Genomic DNA, 21,014 nt, shown 5'->3' with positions numbered 1-21,014 from the left:
TACATATATACACAAAATTAAATTATTTCATTTTCAATCTTTTTGAATTTTTTTTTTTTTTTAATAATTTCTTACTTTGTTGAATTCCATGTTTTTAATCCTCTGGTGGTTAATGCAAGTTAAAAAAAAAGAAATTTTTTTTGTTAATTTATAGCAAAATAATATTTTATTTTTGATTTATCAACTTGATATTTTTAAAATTTTGCTACAAGAAATATCCAAATGCAAAAGAAAGGAGCACAAAAAAGAAAAGAAAAAAGAAACGCATATACAATGAAAGGAAAGGAATACAGACACTCTTTTTATTTTGGTATAAAATAACAACAAATTTAATTAGAAACAAATACTGATGTTAGTTTGGAAAAAGAGAAAAATGAAAATGGCATTCATGGACAGAATAACCATAGCAAAAATGAAATAACAACTAGTGAAAAAAAAACCCAAAAGTAAAGGAGCCTTTTACAAATATGATTGACATACATATTGATTCAGAACCTGGACCTGGTGCTACATAGAAAAAACTCTAGAAGGTATATTAAAGTTAAGAAACATTAATGCAGAACAGCGTATGCGAGACTGGCTTGTATGGAGCAAGGCTTTTTTATATTGTTTTCCTTGCCGGTTATTTTAGAATGATGTATGTTCCAAGCTAGGTATTGCTTGCTTTTTAGGTCTGATAGATTTGCTATTAAACTGGGGCCCTAAAGGAACATGTTCTAAAAGTCACAACAAATGGGCGAAAGACTGCAAGTACATTACCTCTCAAATGGTTCCCAAAATGAGTTTATTGCAGAATGTTTTGATCATGTTAAACAGCAAGTTTTGGAAGAAAGACATCTGTAAAGTACTACGCAATAATTGTAGATTCTACAATAGATTCATCACATATTGAGCAAAGAACATTTATTTTACATTACCTAGTTAGCCATGAGTCGTGATATGAAATTGTGGAACGATTTTTGAAATTTGTAGAAATTAGCAACAAAGATGGTTCTAAAATTGCTCAAGTGATTACAAAAATGTTAGAAAGTCATACTACTACAACCACTGGCTGGTTACAACCGTACCCTACAACCGTAGGGCTCAAGGTTATGACAATGTGCCAAATATGTCAGGTAAAAACAATGGAGCACAAGTTATAATAAAAGAACTGTGTCCTACTGCTATGTTTTCACCTTGTGACTTCCACACAATTAACTTATGTGGTGATGATGCTACTGAATGTATTCCAGAATCCATAACCTACATTGGAACTATGCAAACAACCTTATTTATGTGTAGTCCGAAGAGGTGGGAAACATTATCTAAATATATTGGTTGTTCCCTTTATAGCATATCTAGCACCAGGTGGTTAGATAGAATAGAGTGTCAAACCATTTGAGCTCACCTTCCAGGAGTAAAGCTGGCTTTGGAAAACTTGCTCCAGCTAAATCTTAATCCAAAAGCTAGAAATGAGATTTGTGGAGCAATTTGTTATATTAGTACCTTTACCTGCATCATAATGTCATTTGTTGGCACAGAATATTAATTCCTACTAACATTTGTAACAACCCAGTAATGCGACTTTAGAGATTTCAAATATAGAAAGCTTACTTTCACAATTAGTAGCTATTCATGATAGTTGAAAAACATTGTTAAATGAAGCTAAGCTTGTTGTATCTAGCCTTTCTTTGAAACTACCAAAAAATGTCAGAGGAGGAATTAATATATGAAGCAGCTAATTTTGTAAAGAAATTTCACTGTTGGTTTGGTTAACAGAATATTAGGATGGTTTGAATGATGGGTTGTTGTAGATGTACTGTATATGTATATGTTGTAGATGTACTGTATATGTATATGTTGTAGATGTACTGTATATGTACTTTTTTATTTACTTTTTGTTTAATTTTATCTATGGACCTTGTGTTTATTTGTATGTACATGATGTTTGAATTAAATGCATTAATAAAAAGTAAATAAATAAATTTTATATTAAAGTTTAACTTATTTTACTGTAGCTACCATATACGGTACAGATGAGTTAAATTTGAAGCTAGATCTAAGAAAACATGATATTTTAAATTTGTTATATGTTTGGCCAAACCAAATGTTTGGCCGAACTTTTGCTAAGGTTCAGCTGAACATTTGGTTTTGCTGAATGTTCGGTGCATCCCTAATATATATATATATATATATATATATATATATATATATATATATATATATATATATATATATATATATATATATAAATTCCAGTTCTATATTTTATATGTTACGTAGAACTTCCCAGTTGATCAAGCAAGAGATATGTATGAAAAATTGGTCACTCAATTTCCAACAGCTGGAAAATACTGGAAACTTTATATAGATCAAGAGGTAGTGTCTTCAAATTTGTTTAGTATTAAATTCATACTGTTATTATTGTTTTAAAATCAAAAAATATATATTTCTTATATATTTTTAGATGTTTTGTGATGTAATGATTTTTATTTTTAAGTTCATGAGAAGCATGACTTGTTCTACAACGATGTCAAGCAAAAAAGTTCCTGAGTTAGTCCAGTTTGTGGAAACTTCAATTAAATTTTTATTAGGATATAGAAAAAATATAAAATTCATGCAACACCTGGTCCTCTTTATTGAGTTCATTTATTGTGTCCTCCTTACTGAGTTCATTTGTTACAAAATTTGTTTTTTTTTTAATGCTTGATTTTTTAAAACTACTTTTTTGTTACTTATAGTTGTTTTTTTAGTTATAGTTTTGTGTTAGTAGTTAGGATGTTTTTTTTTTACTTATTATAATTGCCTAAATTTAGTTTAGAAGTTAAGTTACTTATTATAATTGCCTAAAATTAGTTTTGAAAAATAGATCATATTTATTTTGTAATATACCGAGGATGTTGAAAATGTCAAAAGTTAAAAACAAAAGTTAAATAATAAAAATATAAGTTAAATAATTAAAATAAAAATAAAAAATTAAAGTATATAGTTTGATGCTTTCATTATTTATTTTGATAAAATAATGAAAAAAAACTAGACATGTTGAATGAACCTTTAAAAAAACAACTAGATAATCACTAGGAAACCAAATGTTGCATTATATGATAAGTAACAAAATTGCCATATTTTTTTTAAACATTAATGACAACATCTCATTAAGAATCTACTTATAAAGTACATTTGTTGCAGCATTTTTTTTTATTCTTTTTTTTTTCTTTGTTTTTATAACTGATGGTTTTAAAATGCAGATTAAGTCTGTATTTTAGAAATTAATGTGTGAAAAATATGCTAAAACAGTGCCAACCTAAATCCACAAAAGAAAGCATGTATATATCTATACACATAAATTCTTAGAAGTGAGAGTATATACCAATACCTTAGTAGTAAAAGTATACATTATAGGACAGTGTGTGTGTGTGTGTGTGTGCGTGTGTGTGTGTACACAAACACACTTCAAAGGATTTAATTCAATGCTGCAAAATATTTGCACACTTTGATTTTTAAAAATTGATGAAGTTCTACGTTGCTAAAAAAAAGTCAGGCACTATTTGTCTTGCAAGCATTTTAAAAATTTTCTCGATGGTTAAAACTTTAGATGGTAAACATTGTTTTTTCCTATGACTTAATAAAATTTTCTGGATGATAAAGCGATTTTAGTTGTGTCGTTAGCTTTTTTTAAACAAAGTTCAAATACCATGACTTTAAATGTAAGTATGTAAATGTATTTTAATTTCAAGTTTGAAAATGTTTTTTTACTATAAATTATATATTAAAAACTTTTTTGTAATTTATTTTATGTTTTTTGTTTTTTAATGTAGATGAAATACAAAAATTTTGACAGAGTTGAAAAGGTTTGTTTTGATTAACATTATTTAACTTGCTTAGATAATAATGAAATAATAATGAATGTTGATTAAAGTATTTTCTTACCAACATATTTTAAAATTATTTTTAGTTATTTCAAAGGTGTCTAATAAAAATTCTCAACATGGATTTGTGGAAAACATACCTTTCTTATGTAAAAGAAACAAAGCAAACACTTACAAGTTTTAGGTATTCCACAAAAGCAATATTTTGTTAAATATCAAGGCAAGTTGCAAAATTATTTCTTTAGTAGTTCAAATTTGTCTTTTGTTTAGAGAAAAAATGATCCAAGCTTATGAGTTTGCCATTGAAAAAATTGGTCTTGATTATTCTTCGTATCCGGTAAGTTTAAATAGCTAAATAATTAATTTTTAAGACTAAAAACTAAATAGTTAAAAAAATTAGGTTACTAATGATTATAAAAACACAAATATAAAATTTGCTAGTAGTTAAGTTAAAAAAAAATTTAAAAATAAAATACTAATAAATAATAAAATTAAAAAACTTAAAAGACTTAAAAAAAACTTGAAAAATTATTCATTTCATATATTTAGTATATAGTTAAAAAAATATTATAGACCTGGGAACAGGGTGTTTCGAAAAAGCAAAATTTGTTTCTCAGAGACCTATTGAGTGACAAATTTCTGCGCTATAAGCTAGCAGCTTTTAGAGACATTTTGAAACAGTCAAATGTTGTCTCTAATAATTTATTCACTGGAATCAACTTCTTATAACTTACTAAGAAAAACTTAATCATTAGATTATTAACAAAATAAGCTTAATATTAAAAAAGTTCAAATCTTAGCGGTTCTCTGTGGCAAGACTCTTCTTTGAGTTTCCTCATTCTTTATTTTTTTTTTATTGATATCTCATTAGTATTTTTTTCTTTTTTATATATTGTATAAAGATAAACAAATGTAAAATAAAGAATAAACAAAAAAAAAAATTTGTCTCTGACATGAGTTGTATTGATGTACAAAAAGTGCCAACAAGTGGGTGTCTATCTTTTCAAGTTTATATGGCAAAAAAATCAGACATGGCATGTAGGTGTGAGCTTAAACTTGTTTTAAGCATCACTGTATTTGTGAGATATATTTGGGTAAGATTGCTTGGGTACAAGAAGTAGGATAAAACAACAAGTGGTGTTGCAGCTAACAGAATCACTTCATGATAGAATAGATATAAGAATTGATCAATTCTTCACATTTGTTCCACTAAATAACTTCAAGTGCAAAAACTCACTCAGATTGGAACTCTAAACCATAACAATCCAGCTCCAGGCCTCCTTATTTACTTTTTCCTTCAGATCAGTTTTATTCTATCACTGTGTATTCTAAAATTAGCACCATTTTTATCATGTTGTCTACTCTGATATCTTGACAGAAAGGTCATAAAATACTAATGATATTACATTATTGAGCATTCAAGAGGAGGCTTTTCAGTGAGGTCAAAAACATGTCATTGCTTTGATGTCTGTTCAACTACATCTTCCACCCCAAGATAACCAGGAAATCATGTCACCTTTGTCAAGTTGATTAGTTTTTACAAGAAGCTCTGAGTGCACCAAGAACAGTTGTGAGAACCATTCATCAATTTGTGCGTCATGTTATGTAATAAGTTTGAATTGTTCTAAAATATAAAATATATCTAAAATAATATTAAATTTTTGTTGGAGAACATAAATAGTGAATAATATTTTTTATTATTATTATTAAAGAGTTATGCTGCTGATGACTTTAATAAATTCAACAAAAATAAATTTGAGCTGTTATAACCTTAAAGTTACTCTCTGTCCCTGCTATAGCCAAAGGGGGTAATAAAAATTACAAAGGCGATAATAAAAGTTTCTGTTTCTACAGCAGTCAATGGTGATAATTAAAGTTAAAAAATAAACACAGAAATTAAGGTTTATGTTTCTGAGAAGAGATGTTTTTAAACAGGAAAAAAAAAATGTATAATATATCTGAATTATTCAATTTATTTTCATATTTTTCATAAATTATCCTTATAGTTTGTATCAGTTATTATTATTATCTATTAATAGATATCAATAAATATATAAATTATATTATGAATTTTTTTATTTATAGAATAAATAACTTAAAGCAACACTTTTCTGCATTATAGAACTTATATAATTTATAAATTTTTAATTATAACATATTAGAAATAAAAATTGAATTATTGTAAAACACAAAATTTAAAATTTATTAACTAAACTAATAGAGTTATTTACTTTTACAATTTTATAGATTAGTCATTTTTATAGTTTTTTTTTAAACTGTTAAATGTTTGTCCTATTTTTGTTGGTGGTAGATATATTCAGCGTGGAAAATAACGGTCAATGGTCACTGACCGCCCGAAATGACTGAAATTGCTATTTTGACCTTTCAAAACGGATTCTTCCCGGTCAAGGTTGACCGGTTGAAAAAAAAATTAGTTATATAACGTTTGACAAATTATCAGGATGTCTTTGAAAATTCATATACCAAAATTTCATAAAATGTAAATCTTTTTTTTCTTTGTAAAATGTAAACTATTAATTTTTTTTGCTTCATATATCAAGACTAATTTCATTTTACTGGTGATGAAATCCATAACTGCTTTTTTCATAAATGATTGAAGTTCTTATTTTATTATTGTTTTAATAATAATATAATATTTTTACATTTTTAGAACATTTTTTTATTCCTACTATTTTATTTATATTTTCCTTATATCCTTATTTATTTTTCTAATAATCTTTTGCTGCCAGTTGCACTGAAAAAATGCCTTTATTTTTAGTTTAATTTATCTGTTGTCAACAAAACTTACAAATTATTGACTAAGAGCCGCACACCAAGCCCCTCTGGGATGAAAATAAATTTTTTAGATTTCGATTAGTTAAGACTCCGGAAAGAAGAAAGTTTGTCTTTGAAATTGTCGAGGTTCTTTGTGAACACCGCATTTTGGGTTAAAGTATTCCATGGGTTGACAACACGATCAGTGAGGAAATTGTTTCTTACTGAGCAGTTTTGAACAAGTTGTCATTTGAGTTGCTTTGTGTGTACACGCAGTCGAAGACTCTACTTTAAAGACTCTTTGTTCGGGTGACGCTGAGTGACCGAGAAGTTAACTTTAATATTTAGATAAATTTAAAATTACCAAATGCGCATTTGGTTTTTTTTTCTACTATTGAAATCTTAAAAATATATATATTGTAGTATAAAGTTTCGTTTTAAGTAACATAAATAATTTTGATAGTATTTCATAAAACGATTGTCATGATTTTATTAAATATTAGTTCAGCATCTGCCGGCGAGAGGCATTAACATTATTATCAACTAATTAACATTAGCAGTTTATAAAATGATTTAAAATGAAAATGAATGAAAGATATAAAATGATACAAATGAGATATAAAATGTGCGATCATTTTTCTTTTTCAACGTCAGTAACGATTGAAGTTCTTATTTAACTATCATTTAAAATTAATGTAACTAAGAACATTTTCTCCTTTTTTTTCATTTATTTTTCTCGTAACCTTTTCCCGCAATTTCCGAAGTCATAGCAACGAATGAGTTATTTTTAAATAAATTTCAAATTAACAATTGCGAATTTGCACATTTTTTATATTATTAAATTGTAAGAGAATTGTCAAATATCAACACTTCAAAATGGAGGCGACTAAAAAGAGACAAACAACACTTTCATTTTTAACACAAGCAGGATCAGAATTAAATTCACCTGTTGAAAAGAAGAAAAAACTCAATAGTAGAAAATTACAGCTAACAACAGCTCAAAAATGGGTAAACACTACTCTTGCAAAATATAATGCAAATGAATGGCTAGAGATATTAAATAATGGAAATTATGTTACAGCATTAAAATGTACTGTATGTAGTCAGTATACTAAACAAATTGATATTTATAAAGGATATACGCCAGAATGGGGAAGCGATGAAGGTAGTTGTAGGATACAGCACAGTGCCGTAGTTGATCATGTAAATGGTTTGTCACATCAAAGAGCCTACGAATTAGCAATGAAAAGTGAAGGAATGGATGTAAGCGAACGAAATGATAAATTAAGCAACCTGCAGAAAGAAATGCGGCAAACTGATATTTTATCGGGCCTGAAAACCATGACCACAAAAGATCTAAGTTTAACAAGAAAAAAATTTGAGGTAGCATACTTTATTGCCAAAGAAGAGCTTCAGCATAACTTAGTTGTTTACACTGTGTAAATATTTGGCAACAGATAAAACTGAGTACCGTAAAGTATGGTGTCAAATTTTTTCGAGTTGTATGAAAAAAGATTGGAGTCCAGTTCTACTTCTTGTTGAATTGTTGTTCGTATTGCCGGTTTCAAAAACGGTTGAGCGTCTTTTTTCTCTTATGAATAGAATTAAAACTGACACAAGAAATCGCTTAACTGAAAAATGGCTAAATAATTTAATTCGGGTGCGCACTAATGAAACAAATAGTGAAGAATTTGATGTGAATCCTGCCATTGAATTATGGGCCAAAGATACGTTGCGAAGGCCTACTTAAGAAAGTCAAAAAATTTATTCAAAAAAAGTAAAAAAAAAAACTGTTAAAACATTAATTGATTTACAATTGCTATCAGACTAGTCTTTAGATTTAAAATCGTCTTTCGATGAAACTTTGGATAACGAATCAGATGAAAAGTATCTTTAAAAAAACATATTTAAGTTAGATAAAACTTTGTTTTTTGTAACTTAGGCAATTATTATAGTGGTATTACATAAAACGATACTTGATTAAGTATTCAGTTAAAATTATTTTGATATAATATAAAAATGTTTATTTTTTATTTTTTCTAAAAATAGAATACAAATAAAAAAGGAATACGAGTTCGTTCATTTTAAAGTATCAAGTTATTTTTTTATTTACAAAGTTTCGTCATGCAGTTTGACTGCTTGCCTTTGATTTCTTATTTTCCACGCTGATATATATATATATATATATATATATATATATATATATATATATATATATATATATATATATATATATATATATATATATATACAGTACAGTCTCTCTAATTCAAATTTTATGCGACAAAATAAAAGTTCGAATTAGAGAGATTTTTGAATTATAGAAAGTTGACTTTTTTTCAAATATTCTTTTCAAAGTAACGAATAGAAATCAAACAAACAAACAAATAGTAATTCTTAGGCCTAAAAATAATATATATTATGTGTTTTAAACTTTTAAATTTAAAAAAAAATAAGTAATTGTAGATTGTCTTTTATGAGCTAGTAAATTCATGTCAAAGACACAATTTATATCTTTTAGAGCCTTTGTCAAATTAGTTTGCTTTTTCTTAAATTAGTCTAGCCATCCATCCGAAGCTTGAAAATTTTTGAAGCATAACTCTATCGCAAAATATAAAGCTTTTTATTTTACCAGCAAGATACTAATTGGTACATTATCAACTCTCATTCGTTTGAACCATTTAAGTACAGCTTTGTTTACTAGGTAATACAAATCAACTTTCACCTGTTTAGTCAAATTTCCTTAACAAAAAGGGTTAAAGATTTTATCTTTATTCTTTTCCAAGGTTGAAAGGGTGTTTGGTGGAATATCAAAAATTTTCGAAATCTCTTTATTTGCTTTTCGTTTCCTTAATTCCATTAGAGTTTTTTATTTCAGCTTTAAATTGTTTTTTTTGTCTCTTTGATGCCATGATTTTTTTAAGTAGAAGATAATTTACACTGATCGTTTTTCAAAAACTCACAACATTCGAAATTTGAAAAAAGATTTTGACGGTTTAATGAGCTTTTTACATGTCATAAGTTAAAAAAGTTGGATTTGCAGAGAGAATCTTACTGACGGGTCTAAATCCATTCGAAATGCAGAGGTTTTCGAATTATAGAGATTTGAATTATAGAAAGTTAAACATAAGAGTTTCTTAGCGCATTTCACGGTGACTTTGCATTTAATCGAATTATGGAGGTTTTCGAATTAAGGAGATTCGAATGAGAGAGATTGTACTATATATATATATATATATATATATATATATATATATATATATATATATATATATATATATATATGTATATAATGATTATAACCTGACACATTGTTTTTAGTCGGCCAAATAAGCCTCTTTTTTTCCTTATATTTTCAAGTATGTAAAATCAAAGATCGGTATGTTTACTATGAATTTTGGTTGCAACCATTTGCAACTGTGAGCACAGAACTAAACCAGAATACATTTAGTACAACTCTTATTTTGAGGGGATTTAAATATTTAATATTGCTGTAACTTTAAAATCCTGAAGGATTTTTAAAATGTGACATGACATTTAAAATAATCTATTAAGGTTTTAAAAAAGTAATATAAATCAGAGTTCTTTTTTTTAATTCACGTTATAATGCTATCAATTTTTTTTGTTGTATATTGATATATTGTCAAACGTACAAGCATATTAGGAATAATCATTTCCCAATACAAGTATATTATTCTGTGCTGTGTTGTCATATAATATCTCCATTAAATGACTACATTAAATAAGTGAAAGTTAAGGAGATAAAAAAAGCAAACATTTTGAAATGTTTAAAGCAAATTACAAATTAAACATTGAGTACAGTCAAATTGCTGTGAAGTTCGAGCAAAACTTTTCTTTAAAAAGTAACATTAAGCAATCCTACTGTTAGATATGTAATTGTTATAATTGTTAGTGATCTTGTTCACACTTGTTAAAGATTAGTGGAATTACAGAGAGAAGGTATTTTAGTTAGAAGGTATTAAGTTGCTTGAAATAATCCAATGATTCAAGGAAAAATGCAATGAAGATGTAATGAAAACTATTGTGCATTTTAGTTGTGATGAAAGAACTATTGTGCATCTTAAATGTGGTAAAAGAACTATTGTGCATCTTAGATCTATTGGTGTTAAAGAAAAGCAGCATTAAATAAAAATTTTGTTTAAAGTTCGTGAACTGTTAATATATAATAGTGAGCTCTGTTTTATAAATTATGCATAATTTATATAGTTATTATCAAGTATTATATATACTTGGAATGTATCAATTTATTATGTTACTCACCATTTTATAATACTAACAACTTAAAGATGTCATGTTTAAATGTAGAAGTTTATTGAATCCAGTTGTTTTATTTAATTAAAAAACTCTGTTTTTATCAAACAAAAAAGTTCTTCAAAGAAAAAATTTTAAGTAATAACTTTTTGTCAAGTAATGATAGCATTATACAAATGTGCAAAAATTTACATGATAAATTTTGTTACTTTTTTAAGTGTTTTGTACGTAAATTTATGGTTTTTTAACTAAAAGTATACGCTTATAAAAAGTTGAAATTTGTCACTATTTAAAGCAACTATTATTCATAAAAACTGCAATAATGGTAGCCAAATTTAACACTTGGAGCCAAGTGCTAATTTAAAACAGTCTTAAATCTGTCATTTACAAAATTGATATTGCATAATAATACTAATAAATATAGTAATAATTGATTTAGATTGTTTAAAATTTAGAGTTTTTTTTTTTTTTTTAATGAATATTTAAATATTGGTAATCTTTTTTCTTTTTTTCAGATTTGGTGTGAATATATCAACTTTTTAAAAGCAGGGTGAGTAATTTAGTTAAAAACATTATCTGGTTTGTGCCATCTTTTTATGTATATGGTTTATTAAGTTTCCAAGATTTATAACTATTAATTTGGTAAATTAAGTATATTTAATTTCTTAGTGCACCTAAGTGCATCACAATAATAATACAAAACTATTCAAGTACTTGAAATATTGCACACATCAAATGTATTGTTTAAGTGATAATTTAAAAATTATCACAAAAAAAGGAAAATAAGGATTTATAATCAGTGAGTCAATCAATCAATCAAACCAGTGAACTGCGCTATAAATCTTTTTTTTATATATAATCTTTTCTTTCACTCAAAACTTTTCATCAAGTTTTTAGTCACCAAATTTGATTGTTAAACTAATCTTTTTCACTAAGCTAAATTGTTTCCAGATTGTTTTAAAAAATTGTTTTCAAATTGTTAAATTATTCTAAATTGTTTGCGGATTTGTTTTAAAAAAAGTTTTTAATAAATTTTTTATGAAATTGATTGCTTGCAGGTTGTTTTTTTTTTTAAAATCTTTATTTTTTAAACTACAGCAATATGTTAAATTTTCGCAAAACAAGTTCAATTGAAAGATTAACTCTATTACGTAAATATATTAGTATTAGTATTAGTATTAGTAATTGCTGTAACTGGTGTGAGCCAGTGAGTGTGGTATTAACACACTATGACAACCGATTTGCTTGATTGCTGCTCATCTACCAATCAAGACCTGCTTTAAAACTGTTAACTGATTGTGCTTTAACCAACTTGCTTGGCAAGCTATTCCACAAATTAGCCGATCTATTAAATAAAAAGTTTTCACAACAGGCTTGCTTAGTGATTTCTTTGACATATTTAAATCTGTGACCTCTCGTTTAAGTTTGTTGAATACTAATTTTTTTGATTGTTTCCAAATCGTTAAAACCGTTGAAGAATTTAAAAAGTTGAATCATATCTCCTCATTGCCTCCTTTTTGTCAAGATAATTAAGTCGAGAGCTTTTAGACAATACTCATAGTTGATTTTTTTAAGTTTTTTTTTTAAGTAATGGTATTAATCGAGTTGCACGATGTTGGACTCAATTTCTCCCTTTCGAATAGGTGACCAAACTTGTACTGCAAACTCTAACAGTGGTCGCACAAAAGAAACATAAAGTATTCTCAGCAGTCTAATATCTAAGCAAACGAAGCATTTTCTAATCCGACCCAACATCTGGTTGGCTTTGCCTATGCATTTTATAACATGATTTTTCCATTTCAGATTGTTTGAGAAGATTACTCCAAGATCACTTTCAGATTCTGTTATGTTTAACTTTTGTTCATTGATATAAAGGGGTGATTTTTTGTTATTCCGGCCAAAGTGCATGACCATACATTTTGAAATATTAAATTTCACAAGCCAGTCTTGAGTCCACTAAAAAGCTAAATCAAGATCTGATTGCAAAGAAAGAGTTGATGCACTGGAAAGCACTTCATTCAAAATTTTGGTGTCATCTGCATACAGCTTGGTTAGATTTTTTAGAGTTTCAGGCAAATCGTTTATAAATAGTACAAACAAGAGTGGTCCAATTACTGACCCTTGTGGCACACCACGGGTAATTTCTGCCCAAGAGAATACATTTTCGCTTATCACAACTCTTTGTTTTCTTTCTTTTAAAAATGCTTCAATCCATTGTATTGTCAGACCAGATATTCCATAAGCTGTAAGTTTAAGCAACAATCTTTTATGTGGCACTGTGTCAAATGCCCTAGCAAAATCCAAAAAGATAACATCAACAGGTTTACCATTCTCTAAGGCGGTTGAAATAAAATCAAGTGTTTTAAGTAGATTCGTTAAGCATGATTTATTTTTAACAAAACCGTGCTGTTGCTTGACTATTAGTTTGAATTTATATAGAAAAGTTTCAAGTTTACATCTGAATATACCTTCCATTATTTTACATGCACTTGAGGTGAGTGATACCGGTCGGTAGTTTCCTGCTAAGGTTTTTTTTGCCTCTTTTTGTACAGAGGAGTGGTATTTGCTGATCTAAATTGCACTGGCAGTTTGCTGGTTTTAAACGATTCTTTAAAAATATACATAAGTGGAATAGCAAAGGCTGATACACAATTCTTTAAAATAGCTGAATATAAATTATCAACACCACTTGATTTATCTTTTAATTTTTTAATCTTAGATAGACATCTTCATATGTAAAATCTTCATTTGTCATAATGAATGTTTCAGTAGTTCTTAAATCAAAAGAAGGCAGTGGACCATTATCTTCTTTCACAAATGCAGCTTGAAAATTTTTGTTTAAGATATCAGCAATATCTTTTGAATTTTGAGTGGTTATACCATTTTCTCCCTTTAATGCTTTTATAGTATCTTTGACTGCTTGTTGATTGTTCATGTAGTTGTAGAGAAACTTTGGATTCTTGATGACTCTTTTTACCAGATTAAACTCAAAGTTTTGTCTTACTTTTTTAATCTCGTCTGCTACATTTTTGCAAATCATTTTGTATTTAGATTTCAAAACAGGGTCTTTCCATTTACAAGAGCAGTTTTTATATCTTAAATTTTGTTTGCTTCTAATAAGAAACTTTAACCTAGCATTAACCCAGGCTGGTCTAATTTTTAAAGAGTTTAATGTCTTTTTAATTGGAGTGAAATGTTTACATGCCACCTCAGTATAAAAAATCAGTTCATCAAACATTTCTTGTACGTTTTTGTAACTGAAGCATTGTATCCAATCAACATTTGAAATTAGATCAGATATTAGTTCAAAATTGGAATTAGCAAACATAAATCTTTGCTTACTTTTATTATCATGGATTGCTTTATCAGACAAAATGAAACTGAAACATATTATTAGATGGCCTCTGGTTATATTTCCCAGAACAAATTTTGAATTTATTTCGTTAACACTCGCTGACTGAGTTGTAAAGATTAAATCTAAGGTACTCCCAAGTTGTTCATCTGACAGCCGGAAAGTTGGTATGTTAATATGCTGATAAAGAAAATTATCATTTAAAATATCTGTAAATTTATATTCAATTCCATTCTCATTTGAAATTGCATCAACACAGCCATTTGACCAGTTGGTTGATGGAAATTGAAGTCGCCCGCGATAAATATGTCTTTGAACTTATTTTTGTCTATATATTTGCGTGCCAGGCCAAAAACCACATCAAATTCTGCTATATCCAAAAAATCATTTGGCCTGTAGATACATCCAAGTAAATACTTGTCATTATCAAAATAAACAACTGCCCACACTTGTTCTAGTTTACAAGGATTTAGAACAGCATCATTTAGTTCATAGGAGTCTAGTGAGTTGTCTATATATAAACAAACACCACCGCCTTTTCCTCCGTCTGATCTGTCTTTTCTGTACAGATGGTAACCTTCAATGTTTACAACTAAATCACTTTTAAACCATGTCTCAGTCACAGAAATTCCATTTGGTTTGTATTGTTCAATTACCACTTTAAACTCATTTAATTTGTTATCGAGAGAGGTAGCATTTAGGTATAAACATGACAGGTTTTTAATTTCATTGCAATCTGACACTGAATTATGTATAAAATTATTGATCTGATTTCTTTTTGAATTTGATGATACCCTGTTTGACAATAAGCGACCAGTTGCTGATAGACTTTCTGTTTTCAGATTTTTAATGTTTTCGTCATTTTCAGTTTTTGTTGTTTCTAGTTTTATCAGGCGTTCAAAGAGTTCCAAAGAAGCGTTAGAAAGCTGGCTACACCAATTAGGAATGTCTTTAGTTGTTTGAGAGTGTGAACCGGCACCCAATTTTGGCCAATTGTGCTGTTTAAGAAAATCTAAATTCATTCCTTAACTGATATTGTCTACTCTCTTGATTAGAGGGCTACCACCCTGAATAACAGTAGATTACCTCTTGTTGTGAACTTTTTAACACAAATACTTATTACACAGGGACTAAAAAGTTTCAGTATGTGTTTTTTTCTGTAGTCTTTATATATATTAGGATATATTAGGAAATATATATATTAGGAAATCTAATTTAATATTAAATATTTTTTTTAAAAGTTAGTAATAAATAAAAAATTGTAAAAATAAAAATTTAATTACTTTGCTAGCGGTTATTTTAGCAAGTAAAAAAAAAAAAAAAAAAAAAAAAAATTTGCACTTTCACTTGCTTAATGAAAAAAACATACGTTAAAAAAAAAGTTAAATGCGTGTTAAACTTTTTTTCATTTTATTTATAATGGTTGTTTGTTTTTTTTCTTTTTCTTTTTTAACAAAATTTTGTTAAAAAATTTATTTCAACAATTTTTGTTAAGTATGGGCTATTGTATTGTGCTATAAGTATTGGATAATTTATTGTTTAGCCATTGCGAAAATATTGATTGACTAGGTTAAAGGATTTGTGTTTTGTACACGCATTTCTGTGACTAACATTTTCTAGCAAAAACAGATAAGCAAGTCCTTTTGTATCTTTTATTTCAGTTATTATTTCTAAACCTATGTTCTTTTGTATCTTTTTTTTGTTGTATCTTTTTTTTTTTTGCATCTTTTATTTCAGTTATTATTTCTAAACCTATGTCCTTTTGTGTTTTCACAGAAATGGGTTTAGGTAGCACAGTTTTCTGCTCAAATTTAAATCTCAAAACCTGGAATGTTGAAAAACATTAAAACTTGTCAAAATGATCATTTAAGTTAGGTATATAAAAACTTTTTATGTATGTAAAAAATGCATTTTTAGAAAGTTTAAGAAAAGAAACAGTTTTAACATTTAATAGCATTTTTATTTGGGTTAGTAATTTATTTAGTAATCAGGTAAATTAACAATTTTTAAAAAAAATTGTGTATGCGTACCTAAAAAAAAGTTGCATACATTTGATATTGCTACTGATATTGATATTGCTACCATGAGCTAATAAAAAATAATTGTCAAACTATTAAGCTCTACAACACATCAATGACTCAATATCTGACTCCGATGAAATCTCACAGCATTGTAATTTTTTGTTGGATTTTTTGTGACATATTTTGGTGTTTTGTTTAGTTTTATTTTTTACATTTTCAGGTTCTGACGTTTTGTTCTTACCAGTATTATATAGCATTATTAGATTTGGATTTTAACCTTTTGCAAGTGTTGGTTTATAGATTTCTTGACATTTGATGTGTTGGTACATTTTTTTTTAGATTAATTCTTTTAATTTAGGGTTTGCTTTGTTTGATTCTATTTCATGTAATCCTGAAAGATTCATCAGTTGTAAGACATTTCGCCAACATTTGCTTGATTCTTGGCCCATGGGGTGACTAAGGCATCCCTGTCAATGTTATCCCAAAGCTGAAATATTCTTTTAAAAAAAGAGAAATTAGTTTAATTTATGCAGTTGTAGTTACAACCCTCTCTCAATTCAAAACTCCAAAACATGAACATTGACAAACAAGGTTTGTCAAGATTCATGTTCAAGGTTCATGAAACAAGTTGAGTGCAGTACTATCAGGGACGTGGTGGGGATCAAACTCGGAACTTCTCGCATATTAGGCAAATGCTCTACCACTATACCTCTACCTTATATATAAATATACACTCATTTAAAAATGATTTTGTTTACTTTTTACCTCTTTTTTTTTACCATTTAAAAAATGTGAAACAAAAATAATATTTAATTTGTTGTTTTTAATTTACATTATTTTTTAATTTAGAGAAGCTCAAGGTTCGTATGCGGAAAATCAAAAGATATCTCAAATTAGAAAAGTTTATAGTGTAAAATTTTTCTTCTATTTTTTAACTATAGTTGGTATCTCTTTAGAACCACTTTTTTTTTTTTTTTTTTTTTTCGTAAATATTGTGTCAGTGTTTTTTTATGTGTGTAAATATTGTGTAAGAATCAGTTTTCAAATTAAAAAAATAATGGTACAATTTAAATAATACATTTACATAGTTTTGATTGTAAAAAAAAGTAAAATGTAAACATTTTTGAATATTTTTATGTTATTATAGCTATATACTTAAGGACTGCCCACAAATTATGTCATGCAATAGGGGGTAATGATTTTGTAATGGTTTGTTAATTTTTTTTTTTTAATTCTAATTTAATCCCAACAAGGCTACAAGCAACTGTTATTAAGTTGGGAGTGACTAGAAAACAAAGAATTGAGTTAAAGAGCTAGAAAACAATTGACTTGAAAATTTGTAGGTTGAAAATTACTTGAAAATTTGTAGGTTGTATGAGTCAGGAAAATATAAAGATGGAAGAGAATTCCATACGGTTGATCTGTGGGGAATAAAACTAGACAAATAAAAGTTTTTAGAGTATGCAGGAACAGATACAGTAAAAGGACATGACTTTGCTGAAAAAATGTCACGCAAGAATGAGTTTTGGTTGATGGAACTAGAGATTATGCTCCTTTGATCAGTGACCATGATAGTATTTGTGGAAAGAGATGCGACCTCACGACGATGGAAGAGTGGCTCAAGCTTGGCAGATAGAACAAGACAAACTATGTTTACAATGAGTTTTTAAACCTTGTCTCGAATAGAAAAAACATCATTAGAAGAACCAGCCCTAATATGACAAATGTATACAGGGATGAATAAGAGATTTGCAGAGGTAGAGAATGGATTCAGGAGTAAGAAAATGATGAGCACTATAAAAAGTACAAACATAAACCCTCAGTCAATGTATATACATTCCATTACAGGTGTTCCAATTTCATTCCTATAGTCAGTTGATGAATGTACATTCCCCTCTGTCTATGATTATATCAGTCAATAATATAGCCATAGCCTAAGTCTACAGCTATATTGTTGATAAAGAAATAGTTAATAATAATATAATTGTTACTTGAAACATTAACCAAAGCTCATTCTTGCTACAAACTTGTTGCATAATAATTTATTAGAGGGGTAGGGGGGTAAGATAGTTATGGTTTGTTTCCTAAAGGATGGGGGTCCAAAACTATCAAACGTTGTGCGACATAATTTATGGACAAACCCTATTAATATTTTTATTAACCTATTATTATTTAATAATATTTTTTTAAACCTGTTATTTTAATAGCAGCATTTTAGTGCCATGGCATGCAGTTGTCATGGCATGCTTGTAGTTTACTTTTCTATAGTTTTTGTTGGTTCTCAAATGTGATCTCTCCTCTGCGACAGATTTAGGCTCGCAATGGCTGTTTAATTAAAATTTAACTTTAACAAAATTTTATAAAATTACTTTACAAATAAATAAAATTACTGAAACGAATAAATACAATTTGATCAAACAAAAAAAGAAAACCTCAAATTTTTTTAGACTATGGGTTGATTATAACAATTTCTGACACCCAGAGTTGTAATTTCTGACACCCAGAGTTTGCATTCATAAATTTTTTATAATCTTCGCAAAGAGCTATCTAACACAAAAAATATTTGAAACTGTCTATTTGAAATGTGAAACCATCTATTTAAAATAAATTCTAAAAAAATTTATGATCCTAATGTTTCGGCTAATCACTGTTTTTAAATTAGCAAAATTTGTTTAAATATATTTTTTTTTTGATAATTTTTTTATTTTATAAATTTTTAGAAAGTTGTTTACTCCAATACATAACATTGAGTCAATTTTTTAGAGAGCTGTTCACACTCCAATACACAACATTGAGTCGTTATGGAAAGAGTATAGTCATTTTGAAATGTCTGTTAACAAAATGCTTGCTGAAAAGCTTATTCATGAAAAAACCAGGGAATATCAAAATGCTAGACGAGCTGTTAAGGTATTCTTACTTTTATATGTATTATAACTGTTATTATTGTATCCAAGGGATACAATAATGACATTATATTATATATAAAATTTTATATTATAAATAAATTTTTTTTTAATTTTTTCTAAATGTTAAGAAAATGAAAAACTAATATTGAACCGAGAATGAAAAGTATAACAAGTGTTAATGTTGTCATCAATCAATTCATCAACATCAATTATACAACATTAGACTTATTTGATAATTAATGGTATTCAAGATAATATTTATAATGATGATGTTAAAGATAATGATGCTTGTAATGGTGTAAATAATTCTATGTAAAAGTAGGATAAAAACTTTTCTAGTCATCCTGCAGATTTGAACGCATGGAAGATTGGCAAGCTTATTTGAACAGCTATAAAGAAATGTTTCCTTATTTCCACGCATCCAGACATTTACTTTATGCTAAGTCTGCGCACTTGTATTTGCAGGATATGCTACAATTAGTCAATGAATCACAGTGTTTAGAACATTTATTTTTTAATGCAACAAATTTTATTTTTTTTTCACTGTAAGACGTTCTGATAAACTCAGTTATGGTATAATTGTAGTAGATAATTTCATGATTTATAACTTTTTTTTTTCAATTATCATTATTTTTTTTATTCTGATTCACTCCCAACTGTGGCTGCAAGCAACCACTATTAAGTTGGGAGTCACCATTAAGTTGTTACTCTATTAACTTAGGAGTTAAAAAACAAGGAAATGATTGACAGACTTGAAAAGTTGTAGGTTGTATGAGTCGGAAAACATGAAGTTAGGAGAGAGTTCCAAAGGGTTAAATGGCGAGAGAAAAAATAGACAAACATAAGTTTTTAGAGCATGCAGGGATAGATACAGTAAAAAATGAATGAGTCAAGCAAGAATGAGTTTTAGTTGATGGAACTAGAGGTAATAGCTCCTTTGAGCAGCAACCATGACAGTATTTGCAGAAAAGAGAAAGAGATGCAACTTTATGACGATGGGAGAGAGGCTAAAGCTTGGCAGATAGAGCAGATCCAACAACATTTACAATGCGTTTTTGGACCTTATTTAGAAGAGAAAGAGCATCATTCGTAGAACCAGCCCAAATATGACAACAGTTTTCCATACATGAACAAACAAGAGATTTGTAGAGGTAGTAAAAGGAGTAAAAAAATAGTGAGCATGATGAAGAGAAGCAACCTTAGCAGATGCTAATTTAGCAATCAATTGTATATATGGTTTGCATGAGAGGTCTGTAGTGAATGATAATCCAAGAAGACATAAAGAAGAAGACTTAATGAGAGGGTTGCCATTCATTAATTTAGGAATGTCGACAGTATTGCAGTATGAGACAGTAAAGCTAAAAGACCAGCATGCCAAACTTCGTTGAAAGCTTTAGATATGTCAAGAGCAATAGCTCTAGCCTTGCCGCCCCCATCTTATGCACAATAAAATCTTTCAGTCACAGCAGTTAGCAAGTCAGCCATAGAGCCAGAGGATCAAAATCCTTATTTATTGTCTGACTGTAAGTTATTTGATTCAAGATGGGATGTGAAAAATTTGTTGATCAAAGATTCAAAGACCTTGCTAATAACAGAAAAAAGACTAATCAGACGATAATTGGAAGGGTCAGAATGTTCTCCGCAGTTTTTGAAAATTGGAACCACAGATGCCATTTTTCAGCAAGGAGAAAAACAAGGCTCAGTTAAGCACTTATTAAAAAGTTGAGAGAGATTTGAAGGAAGCTCTGAGAGAGTTCTGGAGAACAATTTTGTAAAACTATGATAGGAATGTTGTCTGGACCACAAGCAGTAGAAGAGTATAATCGAGATATGACTTTAG

General features: G+C 28.1%; 1 protein-coding gene across 4 annotated transcripts in view; it reads left to right on the top strand.

The window, feature by feature from the left end:
* Positions 1-21,014, top strand: part of LOC100201067 (cleavage stimulation factor subunit 3) — a 42,701-nt gene that overhangs the window by 2,449 nt on the left and 19,238 nt on the right. For 2 of the 4 annotated variants that reach the window (XM_065814459.1, XM_065814458.1), the window contains exons 2-9: positions 2,263-2,358; positions 2,480-2,532; positions 3,798-3,830; positions 3,935-4,032; positions 4,119-4,185; positions 11,411-11,445; positions 17,118-17,178; positions 19,032-19,175. In XM_065814459.1, coding sequence (XP_065670531.1) covers positions 3,798-3,830; positions 3,935-4,032; positions 4,119-4,185; positions 11,411-11,445; positions 17,118-17,178; positions 19,032-19,175 — 438 coding nt within the window. In that variant the 5' untranslated portion in view covers positions 2,263-2,358; positions 2,480-2,532. The remainder of the gene's footprint in view (positions 1-2,262; positions 2,359-2,479; positions 2,533-3,797; positions 3,831-3,934; positions 4,033-4,118; positions 4,186-11,410; positions 11,446-17,117; positions 17,179-19,031; positions 19,176-21,014) is intronic. The other 2 variants (XM_065814457.1, XM_065814456.1) reach the window with 1 other exon arrangement.

This window comes from Hydra vulgaris, chromosome 12 (genome assembly GCF_038396675.1).
Source record: "Hydra vulgaris chromosome 12, alternate assembly HydraT2T_AEP".
NCBI classification, from domain to species: Eukaryota; Metazoa; Cnidaria; class Hydrozoa; order Anthoathecata; family Hydridae; genus Hydra; species Hydra vulgaris.
This window is presented reverse-complemented; position numbering and strand designations above follow the sequence as displayed.